Source organism: Juglans regia, chromosome 6 (assembly GCF_001411555.2).
Source record: "Juglans regia cultivar Chandler chromosome 6, Walnut 2.0, whole genome shotgun sequence".
Lineage (NCBI taxonomy): Eukaryota > Viridiplantae > Streptophyta > Magnoliopsida > Fagales > Juglandaceae > Juglans > Juglans regia.
The window spans coordinates 32993746-33020486 of NC_049906.1; the positions used below are offsets into that span (position 1 = coordinate 32993746).

At 32.3% G+C, this 26741-nt stretch overlaps 3 protein-coding genes across 3 annotated transcripts; 1 reads left to right on the forward strand and 2 right to left on the reverse strand.

Annotated features, from left to right (window-relative positions):
• Nucleotides 1-8831: 8831 nt before the first annotated feature.
• Nucleotides 8832-13397, forward strand: LOC108983064 (homeobox protein knotted-1-like 1). The gene is made up of 3 exons (XM_018954587.2): nucleotides 8832-9017; nucleotides 9765-9890; nucleotides 13197-13397. Exons 1-3 carry the CDS (start codon nucleotides 8880-8882, stop codon nucleotides 13395-13397), a joined length of 465 nt encoding a protein of 154 aa, XP_018810132.1. The 5' UTR covers nucleotides 8832-8879.
• Nucleotides 13398-14484: 1087 nt separating this feature from the next.
• On the reverse strand, nucleotides 14485-20098 carry LOC108983065 (dihydropyrimidine dehydrogenase (NADP(+)), chloroplastic-like). The gene is made up of 8 exons (XM_035691266.1): nucleotides 20025-20098; nucleotides 19055-19409; nucleotides 17507-17770; nucleotides 17268-17438; nucleotides 16305-16417; nucleotides 16033-16219; nucleotides 15006-15115; nucleotides 14485-14874 (listed from the first exon to the last, which is right to left on the reverse strand). The coding sequence occupies exons 2-8, from the start codon at nucleotides 19325-19327 to the stop codon at nucleotides 14718-14720; spliced, it is 1275 nt and encodes a 424-aa protein (XP_035547159.1). The 5' UTR covers nucleotides 19328-19409; nucleotides 20025-20098; the 3' UTR covers nucleotides 14485-14717.
• Nucleotides 20099-24890: 4792 nt separating this feature from the next.
• LOC109019062 (mitogen-activated protein kinase kinase 9-like) lies at nucleotides 24891-26180 on the reverse strand. Its single transcript, XM_019001287.2, has one exon. It carries the CDS (start codon nucleotides 26013-26015, stop codon nucleotides 25053-25055), a length of 963 nt encoding a protein of 320 aa, XP_018856832.2. The 5' UTR covers nucleotides 26016-26180; the 3' UTR covers nucleotides 24891-25052.
• Nucleotides 26181-26741: the final 561 nt, after the last annotated feature.

Below are 26741 nucleotides of genomic sequence, written 5' to 3' on the forward strand. Positions count from 1 at the left end.
AAGTTTGGGGATATTCCTCGAAGGTTGAGAGAGCTTGAGGTTTAATTCGTATGGATTATTCAGGATTGCCTTCGTTACGTTTTTATTAGATTTTTGTTGGTTTGCTGGTCTTTTTGTTTTGTTGGTTTTGTTTTATATAATAGGCTTGTTTAGATTGGATGTTTGTTTTTTGGTATAGCTTATTGTGTAGGTTTTTTTATTATATTAGTTTTGATGTATGGGATGGTTTTTTCTGAATACTTGTAAATCCAAAGTGTCCTGATTGTTACCACGATATTCATCCGTCATAAGCGATGGCAATTAATAAAATTGGAATACCGTCTTCTTTTTTAAACATTATATATTTTCTTTTTCTCTACACTAATGTTTGTGATCCAATATTCCAAAAACACTTATAAATATTTGTCGATATTTATAAAGTTCATATATATATATATATATATATAAATATACTTTGTGGTAATAGTAATTTTTCGGCCATATAGTACTTTCTAAGAATGACTTTTCTTGTGTTTGATCTATGAATTACTCATCATCCCATGTCAGAAGGAAAACTTGTCATTGGTGAGGAATGGATAGAGTCTCTTAAGCGTTATCCCAACAAATCAATGAAAGGTCATGAAACATATATATATATATATATATATATACACGTATGTAAATGTAAATGTATGTATGTAACACATGCATACATATACGCTAGAGATGTACTGGCTTAAAAAAAAGGAGTACGGAGATGCACTGAATGTGGTTGTACGTAGCTAGGGATGGTTAATTCCTGGTTTGCGTGGATGTTCTGTTGGGATGAATCGAATTCTTTTACCATATTATATTGTTGGTTATGTTTTGTAATCTATGTTCGGCACAACACAATATTTATGAATAATAGAAAGGTTTGGATTTAGAGATGAGTTGAAATGGTTTGTAAATAATAGGATAAAAGTTAAATTATTTATAAAATTTGATGTGAGAATTTGAAAAAATTGAATTGTTTATTATATTTTGTGTGAAAAATTAAGAAAGTTATAATGATGAGATGAGATAAGTTAAGGTGGGTTTTGAATCTAAACCTCTCCTTACGTACTGTACGGATGGCAGTCGTTAAAAGGGTTCGATTCTGGTCGATTCTACCAATTCAAATTTGAATTGGTTGGAAGATGAATTGATTTTAATAATTTTTTTAAATCGTTCACACAACTGCTTCAATCGATCAATTTAAGCCGATTCTAGACCGATTTGAACCGATTCCAACTGCTTCAAAATTGAGTTTATATTTAATTTGTCTAACAACTATTTTTTTTTTCTTTTAAATTTCTTTTACAAAAATATGATAGAACTAAACATATATTAACTCTTTCATCATTGTATTCAATCAGAATCACAGAAAATTTGAAAGATAAATATGTAGTTCATTATTTTCTTTAATTGAATAAAAAAATTAGGAGATGAATAAATATTTTGTATTAAATTTGTTGTTGTGCATAAAACATTACATTTGTCATGTGCTTATAACTTAATAATCTGTATCTTCTTCGAATATGAGGTGGCAAAAAAATATCAACAATTGAGGTTAATTTAATAAAATATTACATGTTTATTAAACCTATTTAGATTCATATAATATTTTTATTGAAACTAGTCAATGAATTTATATTTTATATTCTTTTATACATGAAATTAAATGCTTGAATTGCATTGTATAAAAATTTTAATATTTTTTTATCAACATTGAAATAACCAATTCTTAATTATCATGAATCACCCGATTCAATATGTTATATTGCCCGATTCAATCATTGAATCGGTCCGAACCTGATTCCAATTTTTCAAGCCTTGATTAAAAGAAACTCTTACTTGCCAAGTTTGAGGGAATCTACCTTTTTTTTCCTTCCAAAACCTTTTTCTTTCGGTATGCTGCTATGCTAGCAAGGAGTGTCACGCACAAGCAGAGCGAAAACAAGGCAGGGGGAATTCCCTGACCCTCTCCATCTTCCCTTCTCCTAATTGCTTTCTCCCTTGCGCTTTTTTTTTTCTCTTCTTTTTTCTTTAACTCCCGTCCTCTTCCCATTCCACTTAGTTTCCTCATCTCTATTTCTCCTCTCATTCCTTCTCTTTCATTCTCCTTCCTTTCCATGGCTTTCCTTTAGTTTTTTTCAATTTTTGTATGTTTCTTAGAGCTAGATCTATACTAAAGAAGAGTTTAAGCATAGTAGGTGCTCGAAGGAATGCCTCAGAGAGCTTCCTATTTCTGAATATATTGTTTTCTACACTCGATTTACAAAGGCCTGAGGCCATATTTACACTACCCAATTAAAGTAACCAACAGTGCATTTATCAATACATTTGAAGCAAATTTCATTTGAATTTAGTAACAAACAGGGACCACTCTATTCGGTTAAGCTGAGGCATGTCCAGTGGCACCTTCAATGCCTTCTGGAGTGTTTTCCTTGGGCATTTGTTGTGGCAGCTTAGCTGTGACCTTAATACTCCCATGCGATCCAAGCATCAATGAAGCAATTGTTAGGCTGGATCGAAGTTGAGCAAACCAAGAGGAAGAGAGAGGCTTGGTGAACACATCTGCAATCTGATCTTTAGAGGAAACAAAGGACACTGAAGAGATTTGTTAGCCACATGTTCTCTAACAATGATAATCAAGTTCAATATGTTTAGTTCTAGCATGCAGGACAGGATTATGAGAGAGATATGTAGCCTCCAAATTATCACACCAGAGTTGGAGAGGGAGGGATAGGATCGGTGGTTGTTTTGGTGGTCATTTTGTGACAGAGATGAAGAAGATGGACGTTTGTCCTAAGGGGCTCTAATACCATACTAAAGTAGAGTTTAACCATAGTAGGTGCTCAAAGGAATGCCTTAGAGGGTTTCGTATTTCTGAATATATTGTTTTCTACACTCGATTTACAAAGGCCTGAGGCCATATTTGTACAAGCCAATTAAAGTAACCAACAATGCATTTATCAATACATTTGAAACAAATTTCATTTGAATTTAGTAACAAACAGGGACCACTCTATTCAGTTAAGTTGAGGCACGTCCAGTGGCACCTTCAGTGCCTTCTAGAGTGTTTTCCTTGGGCATTTGTTGTGGCAACTCAACTGTGGCTTTAATAATCTACAATGATCCATCCACCAATAGCGCGCCTACACACGCCCATCAATCAGCACTGCCATCTACAGATTGCCATTTTTGTTCTTCCTTCACCCACTATACCAATACATGGTAGTTAAACATACAGGTGTATTTGGTGGTGGTGGTAGTTAAATAGTTTGTGAATAGTAGTGAAGTAGTCTGAGAATACTTGAGAAGAGTTGTGTTTCCAAATAGACCATTAATCTCCCTCTATAATTAATAAGCACTTCTAATAGAGAATAATCCATTCTTTGAGTATTTCCACACCTTATTCTCACTACCACCAATACTAATGGGTATGCTCTTTATGAGTTCAATTTCTTGAGAGGAGAACGGATTATCCTTCCACCATTTCAAATCATCATTAATGAGCTCAGCCACCTTTTCATCCTTGTCTAGAATGTGATAAGGGATTGAATCATATGGGTTGAAGGTCTAGGAAACCAACTATCCTTCCAAACCCTTACACTCTTCCCATTGCCAGTTCTCCAAAGATCAATACCCTCTTTAAGAAGTTCTTGTCCTGCCAATATACTCCTCCAAGTAAAGAGGATCTATTTCCAAGACTTGCATGTAAAAACTCAGCCCTTAGGAAGTATTTTTGCTTAAAAATTCTAGTTGGAATCAAGTCTAGATTCTTAAGGATCCTCCAACATTGTTTTCCAAATATAGCAATATTGAAACTCCTAAAATCTCTTAAGCCTAGCCCTCCCAAGTCTTTAGCAAGCCCCATTTTGTTCCAGTTCACCCAGTGGATCTTAAAGTGATCACTATTATAACCCCCACCAAAACTTATTCATAAATTTGTTAATCTTCTGAGAGATCGAAAATGGCAATAGAAAACCCCCGATAGAGTAAGTATGAATGGCCTAGACAACAACTTTCAAAAATATTTATTTCCCTGCAATAGACAAGAATTTTTTTTTTTTTCCAATTACTCATCCGAGTCCAGATCTTATCAATAATAGAGTGAAAAGCATTTATTTTTTACCTTCCTACCATAGTAGGCAATCCCAAATATTTCTCATATTAATATGTGAATTTGACCCCTGCTATCTCCATAATAGTTTTTTGGATATCTTTTGGAGTATTTTTGCTAAAGAATATGGAGGTCTTGTCTTTTTTTAGCACTTGTCTGGATGATTTTTCATAGAGTTCAAGGATATGGATTAATTGACTCCACTCCAAGGACTTGGCCTTGCAAAACAAAATACTATCATCAACAACAAAAGATGATTGATGCATAAAGGACATTTCCCAATAGGAACACCCGATATGATCCCCCTTGCCTCTGCAATATTGAGAAAGGTGCTAAGAGTTTCAGCACACAAAATAAAAAGGTATGGAGAAATAGGATCTTCCTATGTAATACTCCTAGAAGGAACAAAAGGATGTTGAGGTTCCCCATTGAGTAGAATAGAGTAGGTGACATAGGCTATACAATTCATCATAAAATGGGCCCATCTCTATGCAAAACCCATTTGACACATGACTTATTCTTAAAAACACCACTCCACCCAGTCATATGCTTTACTTATGTCGAGCTTGAAGGTCATTTAGCCTAATTGACCTCTCATTTGACCATTCATCATGTGCAAAGTTTCGTAAGTTGTAAGGATATTATATGAAATTAATCTACCTAGGACAAAGGTACTTTGGTTAGGAGAGATAATATCGGGAAGAACTTTCTTTAACCAGTTGGCTAACACCTTTGCTACTATCTTGTATATCACATTACAAAAGCTAATTATAAGTCTAAAGTTAGATTCCTTCACTTCAGGGATCAGTGTAATGAAGGTTCCATTGACGTCTTGAAGGGAGATACTATGTTTGAGGAGGTTTAGGACATGATGACATACTTCATCTCCTATTGTAGGCCAATTAACTTTGTAAAAATGCACTAGGTGTAGAACTTAAAGGAGGCATTTGAAAGATCGCTTTCTTTACTTCTATAGCTATGAAATCTTGTAGAAGTTTAGTGTTCAGCTCTATTGTAACTTGAGATTCCAAGCCAAAAAGACATTCTGTAAAATCAACAGGTCTTGAAGAAGTAAATAAATCAGTAAAAATACAGTGAAATTGTCATCAATCGGTGTACGATTAGTTACTAAGTGGCCTTCATGACCATCCATAATTAGGGTGATGGTGTTTGTTTTCCTCCTTTGGGTCGCATACATGTGATAATATTTTGTGTTTCTATGACCATGTTACAGCCATTTCTATTTCGTTCTTTGCTTCCACTTTAGTTCTTCTTCTTCTATGATGTTTTTTGCTTCCACTTTTGTTTGGTTTTGCCACAGTACCGTTGTGTGTGATTTTCACACAATGTCAAGATTTGTGACAACGTACGTGTAGTTGGAGTTCAACATTAAAAACAAGAGTCCTATCTTTAACAAATCATACTTTAATTCAGTCCAACAATGGATTAATTGCATGTATCCAGAACCAACTTCACTAGCCACTTTTAATTTCTATATCTTAATTTCTTTGCATGCCTTGCACAACTTTACTGGCTGGGGTATTTTTTAAAGAACACCTTCTCTCAATATCGACCTTTGTACTTTTTATTATAATAGTTTTATTTTGTACATAACAAACTTTTTTTCATTGTATAGAAAACCTCTTGTAAAAAAAGAACATTAACAGAAGAATAAAAAAATAAAAACAAAACTTCTATTGCACAAATATAATTTCTCGTTTGGTTATACAAATCATCTCATCTCATCTCATCTAATCATTATAATTTTTTCAAACTCCCACACAAAATATAATAAACAATTCAACTTTTTCAAATTCTAAAATAAAAATTATATTATAAAATTATATTCTAATAATATTTTATTCAACTTTCAAATTTCATCTCATCTCATCGATATAACTAAATGAACTGTCTAATGGTCTTTGGGTTACTCCCAAGTGTTGACATGTAATAGGTTCTACATTGGAGTCTGAAATATGGATTCACCTTAGACTACTATCAATATTATCTACCTAAAATTTTATTGAATTGAGGATGATATAATATATATATATATATAAGTGCTTTTATATATATAGAAATGAATGTTATGCATCAGTTACTATTCATTCTCACGTCTCACAATTATAATTTATTTTTTATATAAGATATAGAGGTGTTTTTCATAAAATGTGAGATGTGTGATAATAAATAGTGATTAATATGAAAAGAATTTTTCATATATATATATATATATAAAAGCTATGACTCAAAATCAAACATGAGAGAGAGCCTGTAGCATGCTACTGTCTAAGGCCCTCCTGTCTAGTTTCCGAAAGGTAGAAAGCTAATCCAGTTAGGTCCAGGTAAAGAGACCATCTTCGATCGCCCCTTCTTCTACATGACCTTTTATTAAAAAAAAAAAAAAAAACTATAGTTAAGTGCTTGCTAATTAATGCCTTTTTATTAAACTCATCAACCACTCCCAGGAGGTGACCTAGATGCATCTTAGGGTCAGTTTTGGAGGATTGCAGCTGGCTCACGTGCAGCTTCTTCATAATCTGAGAAACTGTACTGAATCAAGTGATAATTAATAGGGTTGATCAGATCAAGTGTACGTACGATATCTCTGTTCTTTTCTCGAGGCAATCGGTAAATATTTCCAGAAACAACAGGCGAGAGATCAGTACCATATATATATATAGATATATATAGCCGGATACAAGGATGAGTCTTGGTGATGGATATATTGATGATTTGACATTGTTCCTCGCGCGTTTCTGTTCTTCATGACAGCATATATAGGGTTTGGTCTTTTTTATTTTTTATTTTTATTTTTATTTTTATTTATATATATATATATATATATATATATATGGTTTTGCATAAAATAGACAAAAAGTTGAACCTCATTCTGGTTACCAAAAAAGATGCAGATATCTTCTGCTTTTAAAAAAGTGAAATCACACCCCGGCCCGCCCACCTTCAAAAAGCCCCACCAAATGACCATCGTCTAGTTTGGATGCTCCCACCATCTTACTAAAAGACAGCAGATATAACAAAGTTCATATTAATGCTCATTTATTATATATATATATATATATGTATATATATGTATATGTATATCCATGGAGATAATTACCATACGGCTACAGTCTTAAAGCCATATCAAGTCTTATGATTTGATAATTGTCTGTAATTATATTTTCAGTTGATTAATGAAATTATCTTTTCTATCGAAGAAAAAAAAAGTCATGTCAATGATCATGGCTAGTTTCCAGTACAACTTTTTCATTTAGGTTATTGGAGAAAACCCTTTTGAAATTATTAATTAAGACTCGTTAATAGTTATAAGCTTCTAGCATATTGAATCAGTATGAATAATGCTAAAGGGTGGCTCTGCAGCCACCGCTCCCAGTCCCGCTGGGAGTCACACATAGTGTAAAATGTAGTGCTTTTTTATTTTATTTATATATATATATTTTAACACTATAAAATATTTTTAAAAAAAATAAAAAAATTATAATATCATTAAAAAAATACTTACTTAATCACTAAGTAAAACAAAATATTAAAAAAATTAAAAAAATATAGCGGGACCGGGAGCGGTGATAGTAGCATTATTCTAATGCTAAATACAGAATTATAGTGCGTAAGTATCGCACTTAATTTGAAAAAAAAATGAGATTTATCATTAAAATAATAATTTTTTATATGAATATGATATATATTTACCTATTTTTTCAAAAGAAATATGTTATTTACATACTCTAAAATTATAAATATCATTTCTCATTTAACATAAGATAAATAAGAAAAACTTGCTAAAATTATAAATAAAGATATTTTTGGAAATTAAAATAAGATAAGAAAAGAAAAATTCTTAATTGATAAAAAAATTATAAATATAAAATATGAAAGTAAATAATATTTGAAGAATAAAATTACTAAAGATAGTAATAATAATGGTACTTACGTGCATGAGTACGTATCCAAAGCTGCACGAAGTTTTAAGAAAATCCATTGTCATGATTTTAACTTGCCTTGCACTTAAATAGAATCATAGAATCCAATTAATTATGAGTGTGTGTGTATATATATATATATATATTATATATAGAGAAAAGGATGTCGTGAAGTAGTACTACTGTTACATGGTACTAGCTAGTGATCCTATCTGTGAGTTTAACGAGGCTTTGCGCCACTTAACAAACGTAGGATGGAAGTTCCATGCGCACGCAATCCCATATTTTTGCTTTGAAGTGTCATTTTGGTGAATGAACAGTGGCAGAAACATTCTGTCCCACCATGTGAGAAAACCAAGTATAGAATAAAAACACCTAACCATTATGAACAGTTTCGAATTTGGATCTTTTGATTGGAAAAAGTGAGAGAATGACTAGTAAAATGGGAAAGATAAAGACAGGGAGGGGACTGCATAAATGGAGGGGATTGTACTAACAAAGCTTCCCACGGATCGAGAAACCCCTTGAAGTGTTGCTTTCGGGTATGTAAAAAGACAGGAAAGAGTGAATGCAGAAAGGCCATCCCACCTCCATTGGTGTTTTGACTGATACCATTCATTCAACCATTTGCATGCATGGGTCAATCCGTTGGTCACTTCCAAAAATGGGAGCGTCTGCACTCTTCTGTCTTACCTAATCCTAGCTAGTACATACATACATACACACATTCATTTCCAAGCTTTATATACATATATATATATAACCTCCAAATACGGTAAATTATAGAAGAATCGAAAGCTTAAAGAATTATGGAGGTCATGAGTAACTGCAGGGAGAAAGGAGAGAAAGAAGAAGTATTAGGAGGAGAGGATGAGATCCTCAAGAAGAGAATCTCTAGCCATCCTTCTTATGGCCAGTTGGTTGAGGCTCACTTGGGCTGTTTAAAGGTCCCCCCCCCCCCCCCTTCTCTCTCTCTCTCTCTCTCTCTCTCCCCTACAACTGATTAGATTCATATATTCCTTCTTTTTATGTATATTGATCCAATTTCATAGTCATGATTTGACTTCTGCTCTATGGTACAACAAACCAATTAAGGATATATATATGTGGATGACACTGACAAGATCAATGCTACTAACAATTTTTTTCTTTTTCTTGTAATGAATCTTTCTGAAGTGGATCAGCTAGAAACTTCATGTGATGATCTCTAATCGATACTTTTCCCCTTTTCCCTTTTAATTTTTCTCTCCTCTTTTGTTTTTCGTTTCTTTCTTATGGGGAGGGGATATACAGGAGGTGAGGTATAGGAAGCTCTCTGCACCGTCGACCTTTGGTTTGTTTGGGCAGTACTCATCAACATTACCATTGAGCTATAAAATCAATGTTCTTTTTTCTCTTTGAGTTGACGTTAACCAATTCTCTTTTGACTGTTTGCAAGAACATTGCTTGAACTTCTTCGTACCTGTTATTGATCGAGCTGCTTAATTACCCAAAAAAGTTATTCAGCTGTTCCTAACCCAAGATTAGGCTCTCGAGTTCATCACTCGAATGCCCAAAAAAACATTAATATTAATGTCTAGGCCAGGCGCCTTGCTTTGGTATAATAGGGTTTGAGCATATGCTGCAATATGCTGATCTGTAAATAACTTTTTCCTGCCATTGTTCTTCATGTATATATTTCTTTTGATCTCCAGGTTGGAGCCATGGTGAAATTTGACAGAAATCACATTAGGGATCAGATCAAGCAACAAGAAAACAACTCCAGCTCCCTTGGCATGGCTAGTAGTAGTACTACTCGATCTGAGCTAGATCACTTCATGGTAAAAATTCCAATTACGCTTCTCTTTTACCCATAATCTCTCTCTCTCTCTCTCTCTCTCTCTCTCTCTCGCACGCATTTTCATACACAGACATGCACAAACACCCACAAGGGACTTCTTTGAGGAAAGCCTCTAAACCTATGTATGTTAGGAATCAGACACACCTTGACGTCATGTATATATGGGGGCAAAGCTCATGCTAGCTTTCATGCTCCGAAAGACATTTTGATCAGTCAAACCAGCCTAACATAATCATATATAGTTCATGACCACTTCTCTTCACTTAAAGTTCAGGTTGAATATGAATCCAACATCTCTTTAAAAACGACTAGACAAATTCCTAAAAGTGATTCATCTTATTTCCTTATAAATTTTCTAAATTTCCACACAAATTAAACATAATAAACAATTCAACTTTTTTAATTTCTAAAACAATAATAATATTAAAAAATAATATTCTAATAATATTTTATTCAATTTTCATTTCATCTATCTCAACTCACCAAAATATTAGGATCATCTACAAAAGTTGTTACGATATATAGCTCACCAATCGATTAATACTTGACTACATGAACTCCATAATATATTTTATATATATACATATATATATATTTATATATAATATGCACTTGATCATCCAATTGCATAACTTTTTCTTTTCATTTGCTTTTGTTTTCTAGGCTAGATAATTTATTAATGGTGAAGAACTCTGATCGATATTATTGTCTAACACCCACAGACGTTATAAAATATAAACCCTTTTCTCTTAGAATATTGTCCAACCCCTTGTGAAAGAAATTTATTAAGAAAAATGGAAATTAATGATTATAAATCAATCGTGTGATCATCTAAAATTATAACTCTTATATATATATATATATATATATACACACACAATTATTTTTATATATAATATTTATAAGTGCATTTAAGATTAGAATATTGCTACAGATAGAGAGCTAAGAAATTTAACCTACTGTTATATTAATCTTGTATTAATCACTTCTATATTGATGATCTAGTACTTTAGATCAGTAGGAAATCCTTAAGCAATTGAGGGAATTACTCGCAAGCAAATTAAAAGATCTTGAGGAGGCAGGCTAGTTTTTTTGCAAATTAATCTTGATCATCTGTTGGATTTTCTTTACATAAAGATCAAAATGTCTTCAGTCTTCCTATATATATAATTGTTTTTTTTAATATATATATATATATATATAATTGTTAGGAAGCAATAAAGTAATTAACTATCTAATATAATTAGTAAATAAATAACTATAGTTATTTTAATATATTTTTTATTATTTCTGAAAATAGATCATGGTCAGTTTATTTATATATATGCTATGGACACCGAATTTCGTGTACATTAATTGCAGACCCATAAACATTTCACACTAAAATATTCATGGGTCTGCATGTTAAAGTGTATACGAAATTCCTTGTTTTTATCATTTCCTTAAATATATATATATATATATATATATATAACTTCTATAATTAAACATTAACAGCCGCCAAACCCTAGATAATTAATTAGCCGTACGTGTATGTAGACAGCTTATAATATATATGATATTATAATACAAAGATAACTGAGGCCAGCCAATTACTGCTTTTATACATAAATAAATAAAAACTAATAAAAAAAACTTACATTAATTGTAATAAAAATTTAAATAGTACTGCAAATTACCCAATATTGGTCCTGTGGAATTGCATGCAATTAATATAAACTAATTATGTAGTTGAGATCATGAGATGATTACAAAACTAGTAGTACGTAGTAGTATATAATAGTAGTAGTACTACTACTCGATCCTGAATTTATATGAAATTTAGAGCACTGGTATTAGGTTCTTCATCTTTAAAATTTTAAGAAATGTAGATAAAATTATCTACATTAGCTTTTTTAAAAAGTAAAAGTTTGAAGATATACTGTTTATTTTTAAAAATAATATCATATTGTAAAAATTACCACTACAAGAAAAATGGGTTTTTGTGGCTATTTAATTGCGGCGAAAATGTTATTTGTGACCAAAACAGTCTTATTTTGGCTGTAAATAATCATTTCGCTGTAATTAAATGGCCACAAATAAGCAGTTTTCTTGTAGTGTACCCCTACTACTTTGCTTTTCAGTTTTCATTTCTCACAATTTTCACTTCCTCCGATCGAACGCCCTTTCACTTTCAGTTTTGTGTTCAGTTTTGAAATATATGAAGGAAGAAATATTATTATTAATTGACATATAATTAGTGTACATAATTGCAAAATATGGAAAAAAATCAAAAATATTATTGTTAAAAAAATAATATTATATTATTATTTTGACTAATGCAATATGGGGTTATGGCTAAAGAGGTTTTGAATTTATGAAAAACATGTATTTTTCATTAAATTTTGAATATGGCTTTGATAAAGCCAATGATAATACTCTTAGTAATCGATGTATCATTAATTCAGGCATTTATTTGCATTTGATAAATAAAAAGAAGTATGAAATAAAATAAGTACTTTATTGTTTTTTTTTCAAATTCTGATATATATATATATATATATATATATAAGAATATTATATATAAAGGGTGGCCGGGACAAAACCTAATTACAGACATCAGCCAATACGTACATATAAATGCATCAATATGCCAGTTTTTTTGTTTCTAATCTAGGATTAATTCTCAGAAGTCATAGGCTCAATGCATGCATATAGAATTAGTTGGAAATTTGGAAGTGGAGAAGACTAATTAAAAATTGGTATGCAACAAATGGACCGTTGCATGAGGCGGCACATCTAGGGCAAGCATGTCCGCGGCGGTGCATAGGGCCACCCACCCATACCATGGCTTTGCTACCCTAAAATTGGAGCTAGTGGTGATGTATGGAGGTATGGAGGGTGGCTCGGAAGTGCATGGCCTGATTACGGCCGAATGTGAGCAAATTTAGGAACAAACATGCATTAGCAGAAATTACTTGCACTACATGTTAACAATATATATAGCAAGCTGATCCGTAACTAGAACAATTGATCATGATCTGAAACATGACTTCATGATCTGAATTTAGTCATATGAAGTCATGTTTCAGATCATGATCATCATCATCATCATCATCAATATCATTTGTTCTAGCTACAGATCAGCTTGCTATATTGTTAGCATGTAGTGCAGCTAATATTTTCTGCTAATGCATGTTTCTGAATTAATAATACTTTGCTCTAATTTAGTACCAATTATATATGATAATCACATGACTAGATGATCATGATCATGATCTTGGTTTTGTTTTAAATGGGAATTAAGGAAGCATATTGCTTAGCTTTGCGAAAGCTGAAAGAAGCAATGGAGGAACCCCAACAAACATCCATGGCTTTCATCAACGACATGCATTCACAACTTCAGGAGCTCATGATGACAAGCACTGGCCATCCTGTAGTATCTGCTGAACCTGCCACCAGTACTACTACTGCTACAGCTTCTTCTTCTTCTGGTCATGATCAATGAACTAATTAATTATAAGATCAAGGCCATCCATGCATGCATGCATGCCAGATTTTATTATTATATATCATTATCATTATCATTATATATTATTATTATTATTATGCAGATCGACATGGATGTACGTAGGTAGCTAGCGAACATGCATGCAATTAATTTCTCTACAAATTTATACCATTGTCGGCCTCCATCGAGATGATCATCATGTTTTTACTTTCATGACGCTTAGTTATTACTTGATATATATGGACTAGCTAGAACGTAGTAATTTCCGTACAATATCATCAATATCTTCTTGACCTAGCTATTTTTATCTCAACTTATAATTATATGTATATGTATATATATATATATGTATGGGGATTATCTGCACCAATATTACTGTGGAATGATCATTGCTTAGGAACTACATGAGCTTGCAAACAACAACGTCATATTCCATATGCAAGTGATCAATGCACAACTTCTTCAAAATAGCATGCGAATTGGCCAAACCTTCAAGAAAGATAGATCGACATTCCAATTTATATTTTTTGATGATCAGACGTTGGAATATATCGCAGTGGAAAACAAATAAATTACAAGTTAATTAGGATTTGATGTCATGATCATGAGGTGATCTAACTCCATAATTCTCTAAAACCAAAATATATTTGAAGTTTAGTATTATTATTTGAGCTCATGATCATGATCATGTCGTCCCCACAAAGAGTAGTACTCCAAGCAGCTAGCTCGATCTACTTTATATATATAACTAGCAAAACTAATACACGTACACCATTTTTCTAGATAAAACTTTGAGGTGTCTCATCGCCCGATCATTCATTTCAATAAATGGTGAGTTATCCAATCACTACAAGAAAAATATTTATTTATAATCAATTATTTCCAACAAAAATGATTATTTCTTACCAAAACGAGTGTTTTTGTCACAAATAATCCGTCTCAAATGCTTGTTTCTCTTATAGTGAATATATATATTGGCAACGGAAACACTTTTCTTGTAGTTAATTTTTATATAAACGCTGAATTGATTGATCTCATATGTATATTAATATTATGCCATATTATAACTATTGCACCATCGATCTTCAATAAAATTTGTTGCTCTTTTGAATTATAAACAGTACATGATCATCTGAGAAAAGTTCTTACATTAGCAGCTCCATTATTCACATGGTGCAGCTCCTTAATTTTCTCAAATGTAAAGAAAAGAAGGCTCCATTGATAGCATGCAGGACATGATCAGAGGATTTAACGCACCAATATTATTTTATTTTTAATCCATACAAAGGAGAAGGCTTTTGGTTGTTGATCAACAACTCAATTGGAAACCATGCTCTCACTCTCTTTCACAAAGCCATCTCCTGTCCAGTCTTTATCAGACTTCAAACCTTTCCTTGTAGCTTTCCTCTGTTGAATTGCTTCTTGCTGCCTTTGTACCAACTCCGTATGAGTCGTAAAATACTGCAGAGAAGTCCTGGGAAACCACGTCCCAAAGCAAAAAGATCATGAAAAGGAGCAAATTACCACAATCAAGAAATCATTTTAATCTGTTCCCAATTGCCATGCATTCATGAAAATTTATTCTCAACTAAAGTGGATATATACCCCCTGAAATCTTCTATCGACGAGAAGTTGTGCGCTTTCATGAAATCCTTCAGATCAGCACATAGTTTCTTCACAAGGCCATACCCGTGCATCATAACCCCAGTACAGACCTACAAACAGAAATTAATAATCTCATATGCTACCAAATAACATGTAGTATTCTCTCAATTAATCTGTATTTTCCATGATCTAATACAAAAGGTCAAACTTCTTGAAAATACAAGTGTCTACAGCCCAGAGATTTTGGGCAGACACATATCATATTGATGTTAGGCAAAAGTGACCAACAAGGATATCTTATAAACTTACATGTTGGACAAAAGTGAGTCTTGAAGATAACCATGATCACGAGAGACTCGACACATTTTAGACAGTACCTCCCATCTAGCATGATATTTGAAGTAATTTGTTATCACGTAATCATAGTTCCAAGTTTTACCATCCTAACATTTAGTAATGTTGAAGCAATGATCAAAAGAACTCCATTGTTGTTTAAAGTGTGCATCAAATTCTAAACTTATATTTCTTCTTGATTTTAATATGGACTGGCTATCTCAAGTCTCAACACCATAGGTATGCTAGTTAAACATCGACCAAGAACAATGAAATCCCAAATACCCTTTTAGAAGACAGTTACTAGGTGAATTGGGGAATCTTATGGACCCGATCTATATGATACGTATGGACTTGAGTGGCGACCAAAAAAAAAATGTGTAGATTAATAGGTAACCAGTTTTCAAGTACCTAATGTGTAGATAGGTTAATTATCCAAAAACAAATTAAAATGACCAACAAAAAAGAATTATTACGTCTGTAAAAGTAAATAACAGGTGTAGAAAAAATCATTGGCATATTAAATTACAGTAAGCATCAAGTCAGATTGAGAGAGATCTTTATCTCATGTTATGAACCTGCTGTCAGAGCCATAACATCTCAAGTATGGAGTTATTTTGAGTTTCCAAACACAAGGTTATTGGATACAATGAAATTTTTCTGTATGAAGAAACAATGAGTTATTTCCTCATACCTGAACAGTATCTGCTCCAAGAAGAATAAATTCCGCAGCATCACCACCTTCCTCAACACCTCCAATAGCAGAAAGCGAGAAGTCCTTGTCACCAAATTCGGACTTAATCATTTTTGCAATATTCATCACTTTTGCAAGAGCAATGGGATGGACTGCCTTCGAAGAGTAGCCCCCAGGAGTTGAGTATCTGTCAACAAAACTTGATCAATGAACTTTCCTGTGGTGAATGATAAGTCAATGCAAACGCATCATATTGCTTTGAGATTGCATACCCCTCAACACAAGGCTCTGGGCGTAAGGTGTCGAGATTTATTCCCATTACACTCATCATTGTGTTAATAGCAGATATCCCCTCGCATCCTGATGTCAGAGCCACCCTAGCTGGCTATACACAAAAGCAGGAGCGATATCACAGAGTAAGAAACCAACCAACACATTATTGTACATAAAAGTAACAAATGTATTTTGTGACATGCATCTAGAAGAAAAGGGAGAGAGAATATGGAAAGAAATTTTAAATGAAACAATAAAAATTGGTCATCCATTCTGATCAGAGGATTCCTCACTTTTTTTCTCTCATTCAAAACCGTAAAAATTCTTAAGAAAAGTGAAAGGTAAAATGTGAAGCAGGATGCTTCATCCCCCATTCTCCAAATATTCGTGGGCCAAGAAAGGAAATATCCTTGAAGTTTCGAGATTCGACTCTCTATGAAATCTTTAATGACTGTTATCATCAAATGAATCATTGACTCCTGCATAATTGAGTGGCTCGCATGGAAAATTTTCAAAAAAGAAAAAGAAAAACACTGGCTGAAATGCTTAAAGTCCATCCCTCCAACAAGTCAGTTTATTTATACTAAAAATAACTTCTAAAGAAGGGATCTTTAAAAGGTTATAATTTTTAGTCAAAGACATAAAGCACGGCCAGGCTAGTTATTAGCATGACCAAATGACAAAGCTGAAGCACCATTGCTATTGACTCGACATGGTTTGCCCTAGCTGCTGGTCATTTCTAGTAAAAGTCCTATCATCAACTCATCTAACTTGACAAAATTTTATGATCCAAGCACTTGCTTCTTTAATCAATAAAGCAATAAAATATACGTTTCAATATCCAACGACTATTGCATAAATGCTTGCACAAATGATGTGTAAAAAAGCTCCCAATGCATCACATTTGTGCTTACACCTCAGGACATAACTAGGGGAATAGAACATTAAAGTAGCAATCCAACCTGTGTTATGTCGGTGATGTTAGGAGTCATCTTGGCCCAAACAGGAACTGTAGCTTTTGCATTTATCCATCCACAAACCTCTTCTAAAAGGACACAATCCTGCCCGACTGCAGCACCCATTTTGCGCTCTGGCATACCATGGGGACATGAGAAGTTGATTTCTATGGCATCCTATAGAGTAAAGAAAAATGTCAGAAATCATAGAAAAATGAGTAAAATAGGCAATGATCGTAGCTTACAATTCCAGTTTGCTCGACTCTGTCAATGAGTTCCTCCCAAGCAGCTTTGTCATACTCTTCCATAATTGAAGCAATAAGAATCCTATCTGGATACTCTTCTTTCAATTGCTTGAATTCTTTCAACATTGTTTCAAGAGGTCGATCACTTATGAGTTCTATGTTCTCCCACCCAATAATTTGTCCTTTGGCAGAGCCATTTGCACCTGCTCGTAGACGGGCATACCGAGGAGTCACATTTATAACTTTGGCAGCATCTAGTGACACCTAGAAAAACAATAAATTAAGATGTAGGGTTAAATTTCCAAATTGAGCAATGCAGCATAGTAACACAATTCAGAGTCACTGAAAGGGAAAACGTTTCTAACAAGATGTAAAGACACAATCACCACTTCATATTGAGCATGACAGTGGTGATAAATGACTTAAGTGTTTCCCAAAACTGAATCAAGTTCTCATATATGTCAATATATATTTATATATAAATCCATTTTGGATCGCAAATCAGGGTACAACCAGATGAGAAAGATATTTTGTGTGGTTTCTTTCAATCTTCATTCCTTATAATAGAATAACGGACTATTAAAAGTTTAATAACCTAGAATAGCCTTTTCATTTCACCTTCTCCATCCATTAAAGCATCCCTAATATTGTACTTTACAATTTTCTTCAAAATTTATGAGACCAGATAATCTTTTTTCGTTATCCAGGTCCTCTTGAACTGAATTTGTATCGATCGCCTACTTTACGGTCACCACTGCAATCATTGCTTAAGCATCCTGTAAGTAAACTTGGGCTGTTTAACTCCAACTACAACATCTCAAGGGAAACTCTTCACCCTCTGTAATCCCTAATCAACACAGACTTAACTACTTCTCAAGACTTTTAAAGAAAATATTTACTCAATAACAAATCAGGGTACAGCCAGCTGCAACCCATTTTGTCAACAAAAGAGATCCCCGTGATTGATTAGGAACTAGGGATAAGAGCAATGGCAGTAGAGTTTGCCTCCCTAAGCCATTTCCCAGAATGTGGTACAAAAATCCAGTCAAGAAATTGAATACAGAACGTAAATCCAAGCAATTTCACCCGTGGAATTGCTAATAAATCCTCATGATTTAGCTTTAAAATTTGCAAACGTCACATGCTTTAGAGAATCAATTCCAGGGTCCGGAAGTACGTCTACAAGGTTGATAAAGGACCTCAGCTGTGTGGGGTCTGACAGAGTTAGCGAAAAAGATACTTTTGATAAAACTCCCCTGAACTTCAAACTTTGGACAGAACTAGATTTGCCAACAGGCAAAAAGCAGCTCTTGAGTCTTGACGATGCTAATATAAACAAGCTCGAGAATTAGATGAGGTGTATAACATATTCTAAAGGAGCCCAAAAACATCAAGATAATTCCAAATTCAAGTCCTTTATGCTCCATTTCATATTGTTTCCCAAGAGATATGTCCCTACAGTTCCATTTCTTTCTATTTTTCTTACAATTTCTCGGAAACCAGGCAGAGAATCGAGTTGACACCATAGAAAGAAAAGGAAGAACTTACAGTTTTGGCAATCACAGCACCCCAGCCCTCATCAAAGGCCCTCTTCATGACGGTGTAGTTAGTCCCCGGAGGACCCGACCCAATAACGAAGGGATTGGGCATACTCAAGCCATTGACAGTCACACTAAGATCGGGCTCCCCCGGAGACTCCGAAGACGCAAACACCTTAAACCCAACTCTACTCGGGCGAGCCCAGGTGGTCCTCGAACGAGTCCTGGCGAAGTCAGGGACCGAGTTCTTGCCCCTGATCTGATTCAAACTAAGGGACGCCATGCCTCAGAAGCTCACACAGAAGTCTTGGGTTGAAGCTGAACAAGAAGAACAAGGAGAAACAGAAGTGGAAGTTGAATCTAAGGGCATTCCCATCCGGATGCCTAAAACACTATTTTCTCTAAATTATAGGAAAAATTATAGGGAAAAGCTCAAAAACCCCCTCCCATCCCATTCCTTATTTTAGGATTTTGATTTAGGAAATGAACAGTGGTTTCTTAAATATAGGGAATCACTATTCATCCCTTAAATTATTTTTTATTAATATTTTATTTAAATAAATAAAATAAATTCTTTTTTCAATTAACTACATTTTCTCTTATATTCATATTTATTATATTTTTAAATAATATTTTTAAAAATAATTTAAATAATTACTAAAATATAAAAATAATAATTTTAAAAATATTATTAAACCTTTAAAAAAATAATTTAAATTTTTATTTAAAATATTCACTATAATAATAGTTCAAAACATAAGAAAAAATATTAAGTTGTGAAGTTTGAAAATGGAAGTGAGAGAAAAAAGTAATAAAGAAATAATAGAAGAATATTATTTTAATAGAATAGAGAAATGATAGGGAATGGGATGTAGAAGGTTTTTTAAAAATGAGTAAAATTTAGGATAAAATTATAGGGAGTGTCCTTTTTAACTAAAATTTAGAGAAAAATTTAAGGAATCGGATGGGAATGCTCTAAGATTCTAAATTGTAATTTATTCTTGGGGATCTGAGGGAAGGTGGAATTATTGTAATCTGTAGGCTTTGATTTGATTCATCCCATAAAGCTGAAAATATGTTTGAATATTTCAATAAAAAACTTTGAAGACTATTCATAGCATGTGAATACGAGTCATATGACTCTGGAGTAGTGTGGGCAGTGATTAATAGTTTCCTTTCTTTTCATAAACAAAAAAGGAAATTATTATACCGTTTTGCCATTTGTTATTTTTGGATAGTGAAATGATTTTAGATATAAATAATAATAATAAATAAGTAAAAAATAATAAATAATAATAGAGTATTTTGAGAATGTCCGTTATCGATTGGACATTATCGATTGGACATTTTAGACATTTTATAAAAAAAAAATCTACTCAACCTCCTACTATTCATACAACCTCCACACTCTACATTATTTTTAATTTTTATTATTTTTTTCTTTTATTAAATATTTATTATATAAATAATGAATAAATAATTTAAAATAATTTAAAAAGAATAAACTCAAAAAAAAATTTTAAAAAAAATATTAAAAATTTAAAAAAGTGTGGAGTGTGGAGTGTGGTGGAGGTTGTGTAGCAAAGCTCTTTTATAAATGATAGTAAAATAGTCTCTAATAATAATGAAATGATTTGAGATACAATATTTCATTGGATTTTGAAAAAAAATATCGAAAAAAAATATTATAAAGTTAAAAAAAATTATTATTATTTTTTAATATTATTTTTGTTTTGAAGTTGGAAAAAATTATATTGATTTTTGTGTTTTGTTTTGAAAGTTATAAAAATTGTAATAATTAGATAAGAAAAAGTTAAATATTTAAAATTAAAAAATATTTTACATTTAAGTGATATTTGTCAAGAAAATTGTTTGAAATTTTGAGAATTTCTCATCTCATTTACCGAACGGAGAATTCTTAAAATTCTCAAAATTTGTCATAGTTTAATTCTCAAACATTAGTTAAATACTTATTTTTTCAATTTCAGATTTTCAATCCTTATCTAAACACAAAAATTAATACATTTTACAAATTTTAAAACAAAACACAAAAAATCAATACAACTTTTACCAACTTCAAAAAAAAATATTTAAATATTTTTTTAAATTTATAATATTTTATTCAACTTCTCTCTCTCATTTCCCAAAATCCAATAAAATATATTCTCTCAAACAATTATACTACTATTTACAAAATTCTAAATACTCAAAACATGCTGTTAATCCTTTAATTCATAGAAAAATAAGACTTTCAACCACTCTATTACTATATATATATATAAAAATAAAAAAAATAAAAAGACATTGAATTGAATTACAGTGCTATAGATTTGTTAGATTTATTTAAAATAATATCATTTTGATCCGCAACATTTGTATTAGTTGAGTATGTAAAACACATACGTGCATTGTTGTGGAATGAATGCTCTAAAAAATATATATGTATAATTAATTAGAAAATGCTAAATGTACTTAAGAAAAATTTATTTATCCAAATGTCAGTTATTGATATGCTGAAAATCACGAAACTTAAAATTCAAGATTTCAAGATTTGAGTTTCATAAAAAAAAACAAAAAAAAAAACTAATAGAATGAGTATTGTAAATAAAATTATAAGTAAAAGTGTAAATATATATATATAGCTCGAGAAATTCTATTTACAGTTCTGAGTAGGAGACTGCGTGTGTAGTCACATTCATGAATGAAGATAAAAGTGAAAAAAACATCATTTTAAAAATGATATTCTTATAATTTAAAATTTTTTTTAAGCATAAATATATGGGCTTGCATGAACAGTCTTCATTTAGAGATTGTATATAGACTAACTCATATAGCACTACTCTTATTAATTATATACTTGCTTGTTCCTTAATTGTCTCCATTGGTGGCTGCAAAAATAGATTAAAAACAATGTGTTTTGTGTGGGGGAATTAGAGAAATGCAAACAATGAGAACACTAATCCATAGAATTAAATGTGCAAAAATGGAGCTCGAACCTCTCAATATGCTATGCAATTGAATGATTTTTAGTTTAACTAATATATTATATTTTTTAATAACAAATTATGAGATGGTGAGATGCTGGGTTTTAATTTCTACGATATATCCTGATCTCTTTATATAAATAAAAGAGATATAGAAAAGTTGTATACGTAATATCATTACTGATATTCATGTATATATACGCATGATTAATTAAAAATAAGAGAAACGTCGTCGTATATATTTATTATGAGATTATAAATATCATTCGACAGAAGACAGAAACGAGTACCAAAATAACCAGTTTAGCTAACATTAATACACCGACAAAACAAAATACATGATTACATGAAACACGAAACACATGGCTTAGATAAAATATATATGATGTAAGTGTGACACAAGACATTAACACCAAACATATATACATGACTCCCACTATCTCAACATGCTATAACTACTATAAGGGGAAAAAATTGTGATCATTGGTCATGGAAAACAAAACTAGAAAAGGAATATATATAAAAAAAATTAATTAAGTCATGTTTGGATATAGAAACACTCTCAACCTATCTTATTTCATCATTATAATTTTTTCAAATTCTCATATAAAATATAATAAATAATTCAACTTTTTCAAATCTCAAAATAATAATAATATTAAAAATTAATATTTTAACAATATTTTATTCAACTAATTTAAAATCATCTCGTCTCGTCTCGTCTCACTATTGAAACGAGTCACGCTCCATAACTAGCATCATGACTAGTTAGGAAAAAGAACAAGATGAAAAAAATTAAAATTATTATAATTAACATTAATATTATTTTTTTATACTACAAAAAAAAAAAACAAAGAAAAGGAAACAAAATAATACATAGTTTTGTTAAGAAAAGAAAAAGAAAATAGAGAATGACCCATCACATTAATTAATATATTATCCATAAGATAATGCTAGAGCCATCACTAGTGGCTCCTAGTCTTGGGAGTTTCCACTAGGCTCTAGCATCTGTTTTTTTATGTATTTTTTTAATACTTTTAAATATTTTTAAAAAATTATAACATTATTAAAAAATACTTCATTAATTACGAAGTAAAATAAAAAATAAACAAATCCCAACAGGAGTTCCCAATAGGAAGACTAATATATATATTTTTTTACTTTATAATTAAATAAGTATTTTTTAATAATGTTCTAAATTTATCTTATTTTTAAAAAATATTAAAAAAATCTATATAAAAAAATAACTTAAAAAAATACATACTAGAACGTAACGAAAGCTCTCAACGAGAGCCCTAGCATTATCCATTATCCATAATTGGCTCATGCAACTTGTTTGTAATTGTCAAGACTCGTGCATGCATATTATATCCACCATCTTGTTTTTTTTCTTGAAGAATTTCTTGCTTATAACCTACTTATACCAGCTTTTCAATCTACATGAATCCCCCACCATAGATCTCCTCAGAAATTTCTTTGTTTCATTGAACGGCCAGGATAATCTCAAGGGTAGGATTTTTTATTTTTTGCATTTTTTAAAAATTTATTTCAGATGTTTTTGCTTGGAGTAGTGCTTAAAAGTGGACCTTGTGTTTTATGTGTTGCACTTATCTGCAAAGCAACTTGCGAGTGGAGAAAAAGATGGATCCAACTAAAGTAAAATTAAAGCAAACGGAATCCTTCAAGGATCAACAAAATCTTAAAAACTTTTAATGGTTTAGAAGAAAAAAAAAACAAAAAACAAGGGATATATGTGTGAGAATGTAACAGTGTAATATTAAATACAGTTTTAGAGTGATTAAGGCTTCATTTGGTTACTAAACATCTCTCAACTCATCTAAACTCATCATTATAACTTTTTCAAATCCTAACATAAAATATAATAAACAATTCAACTTTTTCAAATCTCAAAATAATAATAATATTAAAAAATAATATTCTAATAATATTTTATCATCTCAATTCAACTCAACTCAACTTACTTCAACATCCAGACGCAACCTAAGTTTCGCACATTCTCTTTAAAAAAAAATAGGGTTTATCATTAAAAACAATTACATTAACCAACACTTTATTATCTCAATATTTACCATATTATTAAATACAAATATTATGGCTAAAGCTAAGCTAATAGATTTTATAAAAAATTATTGACATTTATGGAATTTTATATTCAATAAAATATCTTATAAATTCTAAAAGATCTTTGAAACCATTGAATTTATATGGTAGTTATAAAGAAACAATTAGCTAACAATTATTTTATTAAGGTTCAGTTTTGATATAAGAAGTGTTTTATTTCATCTTATTATTATAACTGTTCTAAATTTTTATACAAAATATAATAAATCATTCAATTTTTTCAAATCTCAAAATAACAATAATATTAAAAAAATAATATTCTAATAATATTTTATTTAACTTTCATATTAACTCATTATCCAAATTAGTTCAAACGGCACTTAAGTTCTAATAGTGTTAAAAAGGAAAATCTAAAATAATATATATAATTCTCTCAATTCTTAAAGAGAAATTCTATATAGAAGCCTTATACCACACATCTACATAATTAATATATGATTTATCACTTCTGCCCTTTTATCTTAATGTTTAAATATGTATGTGTTGATTCAGCAGCAGTTTGTATGTAAAATTTCATATGAGAAATTATATTTATGGTTATGTTCAAATTTCGTGTCTTTTTTTAAAAAAAAAAAAATAGATAAATTTAAAATTTATATAAAAAATTTTTTAACAGTATATCCCATTTCTATTTTTTTTTTTTTTATAAGGATGTAAAACTTACCTATTTTCGGCACGTAACGTGAATATACTTTTAAAATTAATTTGTGGCTAAATGACTAATCTTCTGCAAAACAAATTTCTTGTTTTTTTTTTAACTGCTAAAAGCCAAAGAGGCATTTGGGAGTTACAAGTACGAAGAATGTACAAGAAAATTCTGAAAATGTCTGGCTATTCAAATCCACTCAGCCCCAAATTCCAATCTACAAAAACCAGCAAAGGTCATCTCGGATCTGTAGTACGTATAAACGGGTGGGTCAAAAGTTGTGCCACCGTCCACCTCTGCCCGGACTCCTTCTGCAAGCAACACTGAATAAAGCTACGGAAAACCTCCGACGCGCTCTCCGGCAAGCTCGGTGGCTCGCCGAAACAGATTGCGCACATCAGGGTCGCCCAGTCGGGTCTCTGACCAGGCGGCAGGAACGGAAAATGGCCCAAGTACAGCTCCAACAAGGTTAGCCCCAAGCTCCATATGTCGCCGGCGTAACCGTTGTAATTCCCGCCGTAGGTGTCTGGGTCGAACCGTTCGGGGCTCATGTAGGCGCAGGTACCGACGTATGAGTTGCACGCGTCCAGCGTCCGGCACATGATCTTGCTGACTCCGAAATCGGCGATCTTCACCTCCATCTTGTCGTTCACCAAGAGATTGGAGGGTTTAAGGTCTCGGTGGATGATCTTGTGCCCGTGGAGGTAGTTCAGACCGTTCAGAACCTGGCGAGCAACGTCGGCGAGCTTGGGCTCGGAGAAAGTACCATGGGAACTCTTGAGCAGCGAGTCGAGAGTGCCCAAGTTCATATACTCCAACAGAATCGCGATGTCGCCGGACGGCTTCTCGAATATCCCGTGGCATCGAACGACGTGAGGGGAGTCAGTACGGCGGAGGATCTCCATCTCCCGGAAAACCTGACGGCGGAGGGTGGGGTCGGAGTCTCCGTGGACGACCTTGAGAGCGTAAACGTCATCGGTACGCTTGTGGCGGACCTTGTAGACGGTGCCACCGTTGCCATGGCCAAGGACTTGAAGCTTCTCGAGGTCACCGGAAGACATGGCAGCAGAGAAGGTCGTGGTGGCGGAGCTGGTTGTGGTATTAGGAGGAAGGGGTAAAGGGAAACGTGGGCGGTGGTCGGAGAGCTCGGAAAGGGGAAGACGAAGGTTGAGATGGCGTCGGTCTCGAACTACAGCCATGGCAAACTGGGTAGAGGATGGAATTCGATAAGGGTAGTGGGAAGTGTTGGGGAAAAGGAGTGGGAAATATATAAAGGAGGAGAGAGAGAGGGGCTGCTGGTGGGGAAGAGAGAGAGAGGAAGGTGGAAGGATAGGGGAGAGAAGGGTTTGGGGTCCACATTTTGGAAGATTCATTGGAATTTGGAACTTGGGAGTGAAGTGTGTGCTTGTTTGTGTGGGTATGCATTATTTTTTAGAACCAACTAATATTGTTATCCACATGTGACTAAATTGAGTGCCGGCCGCCTCTTTATATTATTTAATATTTGTTTTCCTTTATCTTTAAAAAAAATTAAAGACAAATTCATAGAACTAATTTAAATATACAAGTGGGTAAGCATTTGAAATCTATCCCCAATTGTATTATTTCTAAATTAGATGATTTAATGTAAAATGATATACGCATGATATTAAATATTTATGTGTAATCATACGCTCTGAAATAATATTAAATATTATAGAACTCATATAATGTGTATATCATTTTTTAAAAATTAGATCATCTGATTAGATCAGATAAGCAAGAATTATAAAAAAAATAAGTTAAAATTATATGATTTTTTTAGGGAAGTAAAATACTTTCCAATGCAAGCGCATTCATTGTCATGATTATATTTATTTCATGATTCATTTTTCATAAGCGTGAAAAAAATTAAGAGACATAATAACATTATTCGTAACAAAACT

Bases quoted from the DNA above. Each gene is read 5' to 3' on its own strand.
- LOC108983064 (XM_018954587.2), top strand. From the start codon at position 8,880: ATGGAGGTCATGAGTAACTGCAGGGAGAAAGGAGAGAAAGAAGAAGTA. The intron at 9,018-9,764 runs GTCCCCCCCCCC...TTTGATCTCCAG, and splicing joins CTCACTTGGGCTGTTTAAAG to GTTGGAGCCATGGTGAAATT. The intron at 9,891-13,196 runs GTAAAAATTCCA...ATGGGAATTAAG, and splicing joins CTGAGCTAGATCACTTCATG to GAAGCATATTGCTTAGCTTT.
- LOC108983065 (XM_035691266.1), bottom strand. From the start codon at position 19,327: ATGGCGTCCCTTAGTTTGAATCAGATCAGGGGCAAGAACTCGGTCCCT. The intron at 15,116-16,032 runs GTATGAGGAAAT...TTCTGTTTGTAG, and splicing joins TTGGAGCAGATACTGTTCAG to GTCTGTACTGGGGTTATGAT. The intron at 14,875-15,005 runs GTATATATCCAC...GTGGTTTCCCAG, and splicing joins TCGATAGAAGATTTCAGGGG to GACTTCTCTGCAGTATTTTA.
- LOC109019062 (XM_019001287.2), bottom strand. From the start codon at position 26,015: ATGGCTGTAGTTCGAGACCGACGCCATCTCAACCTTCGTCTTCCCCTT.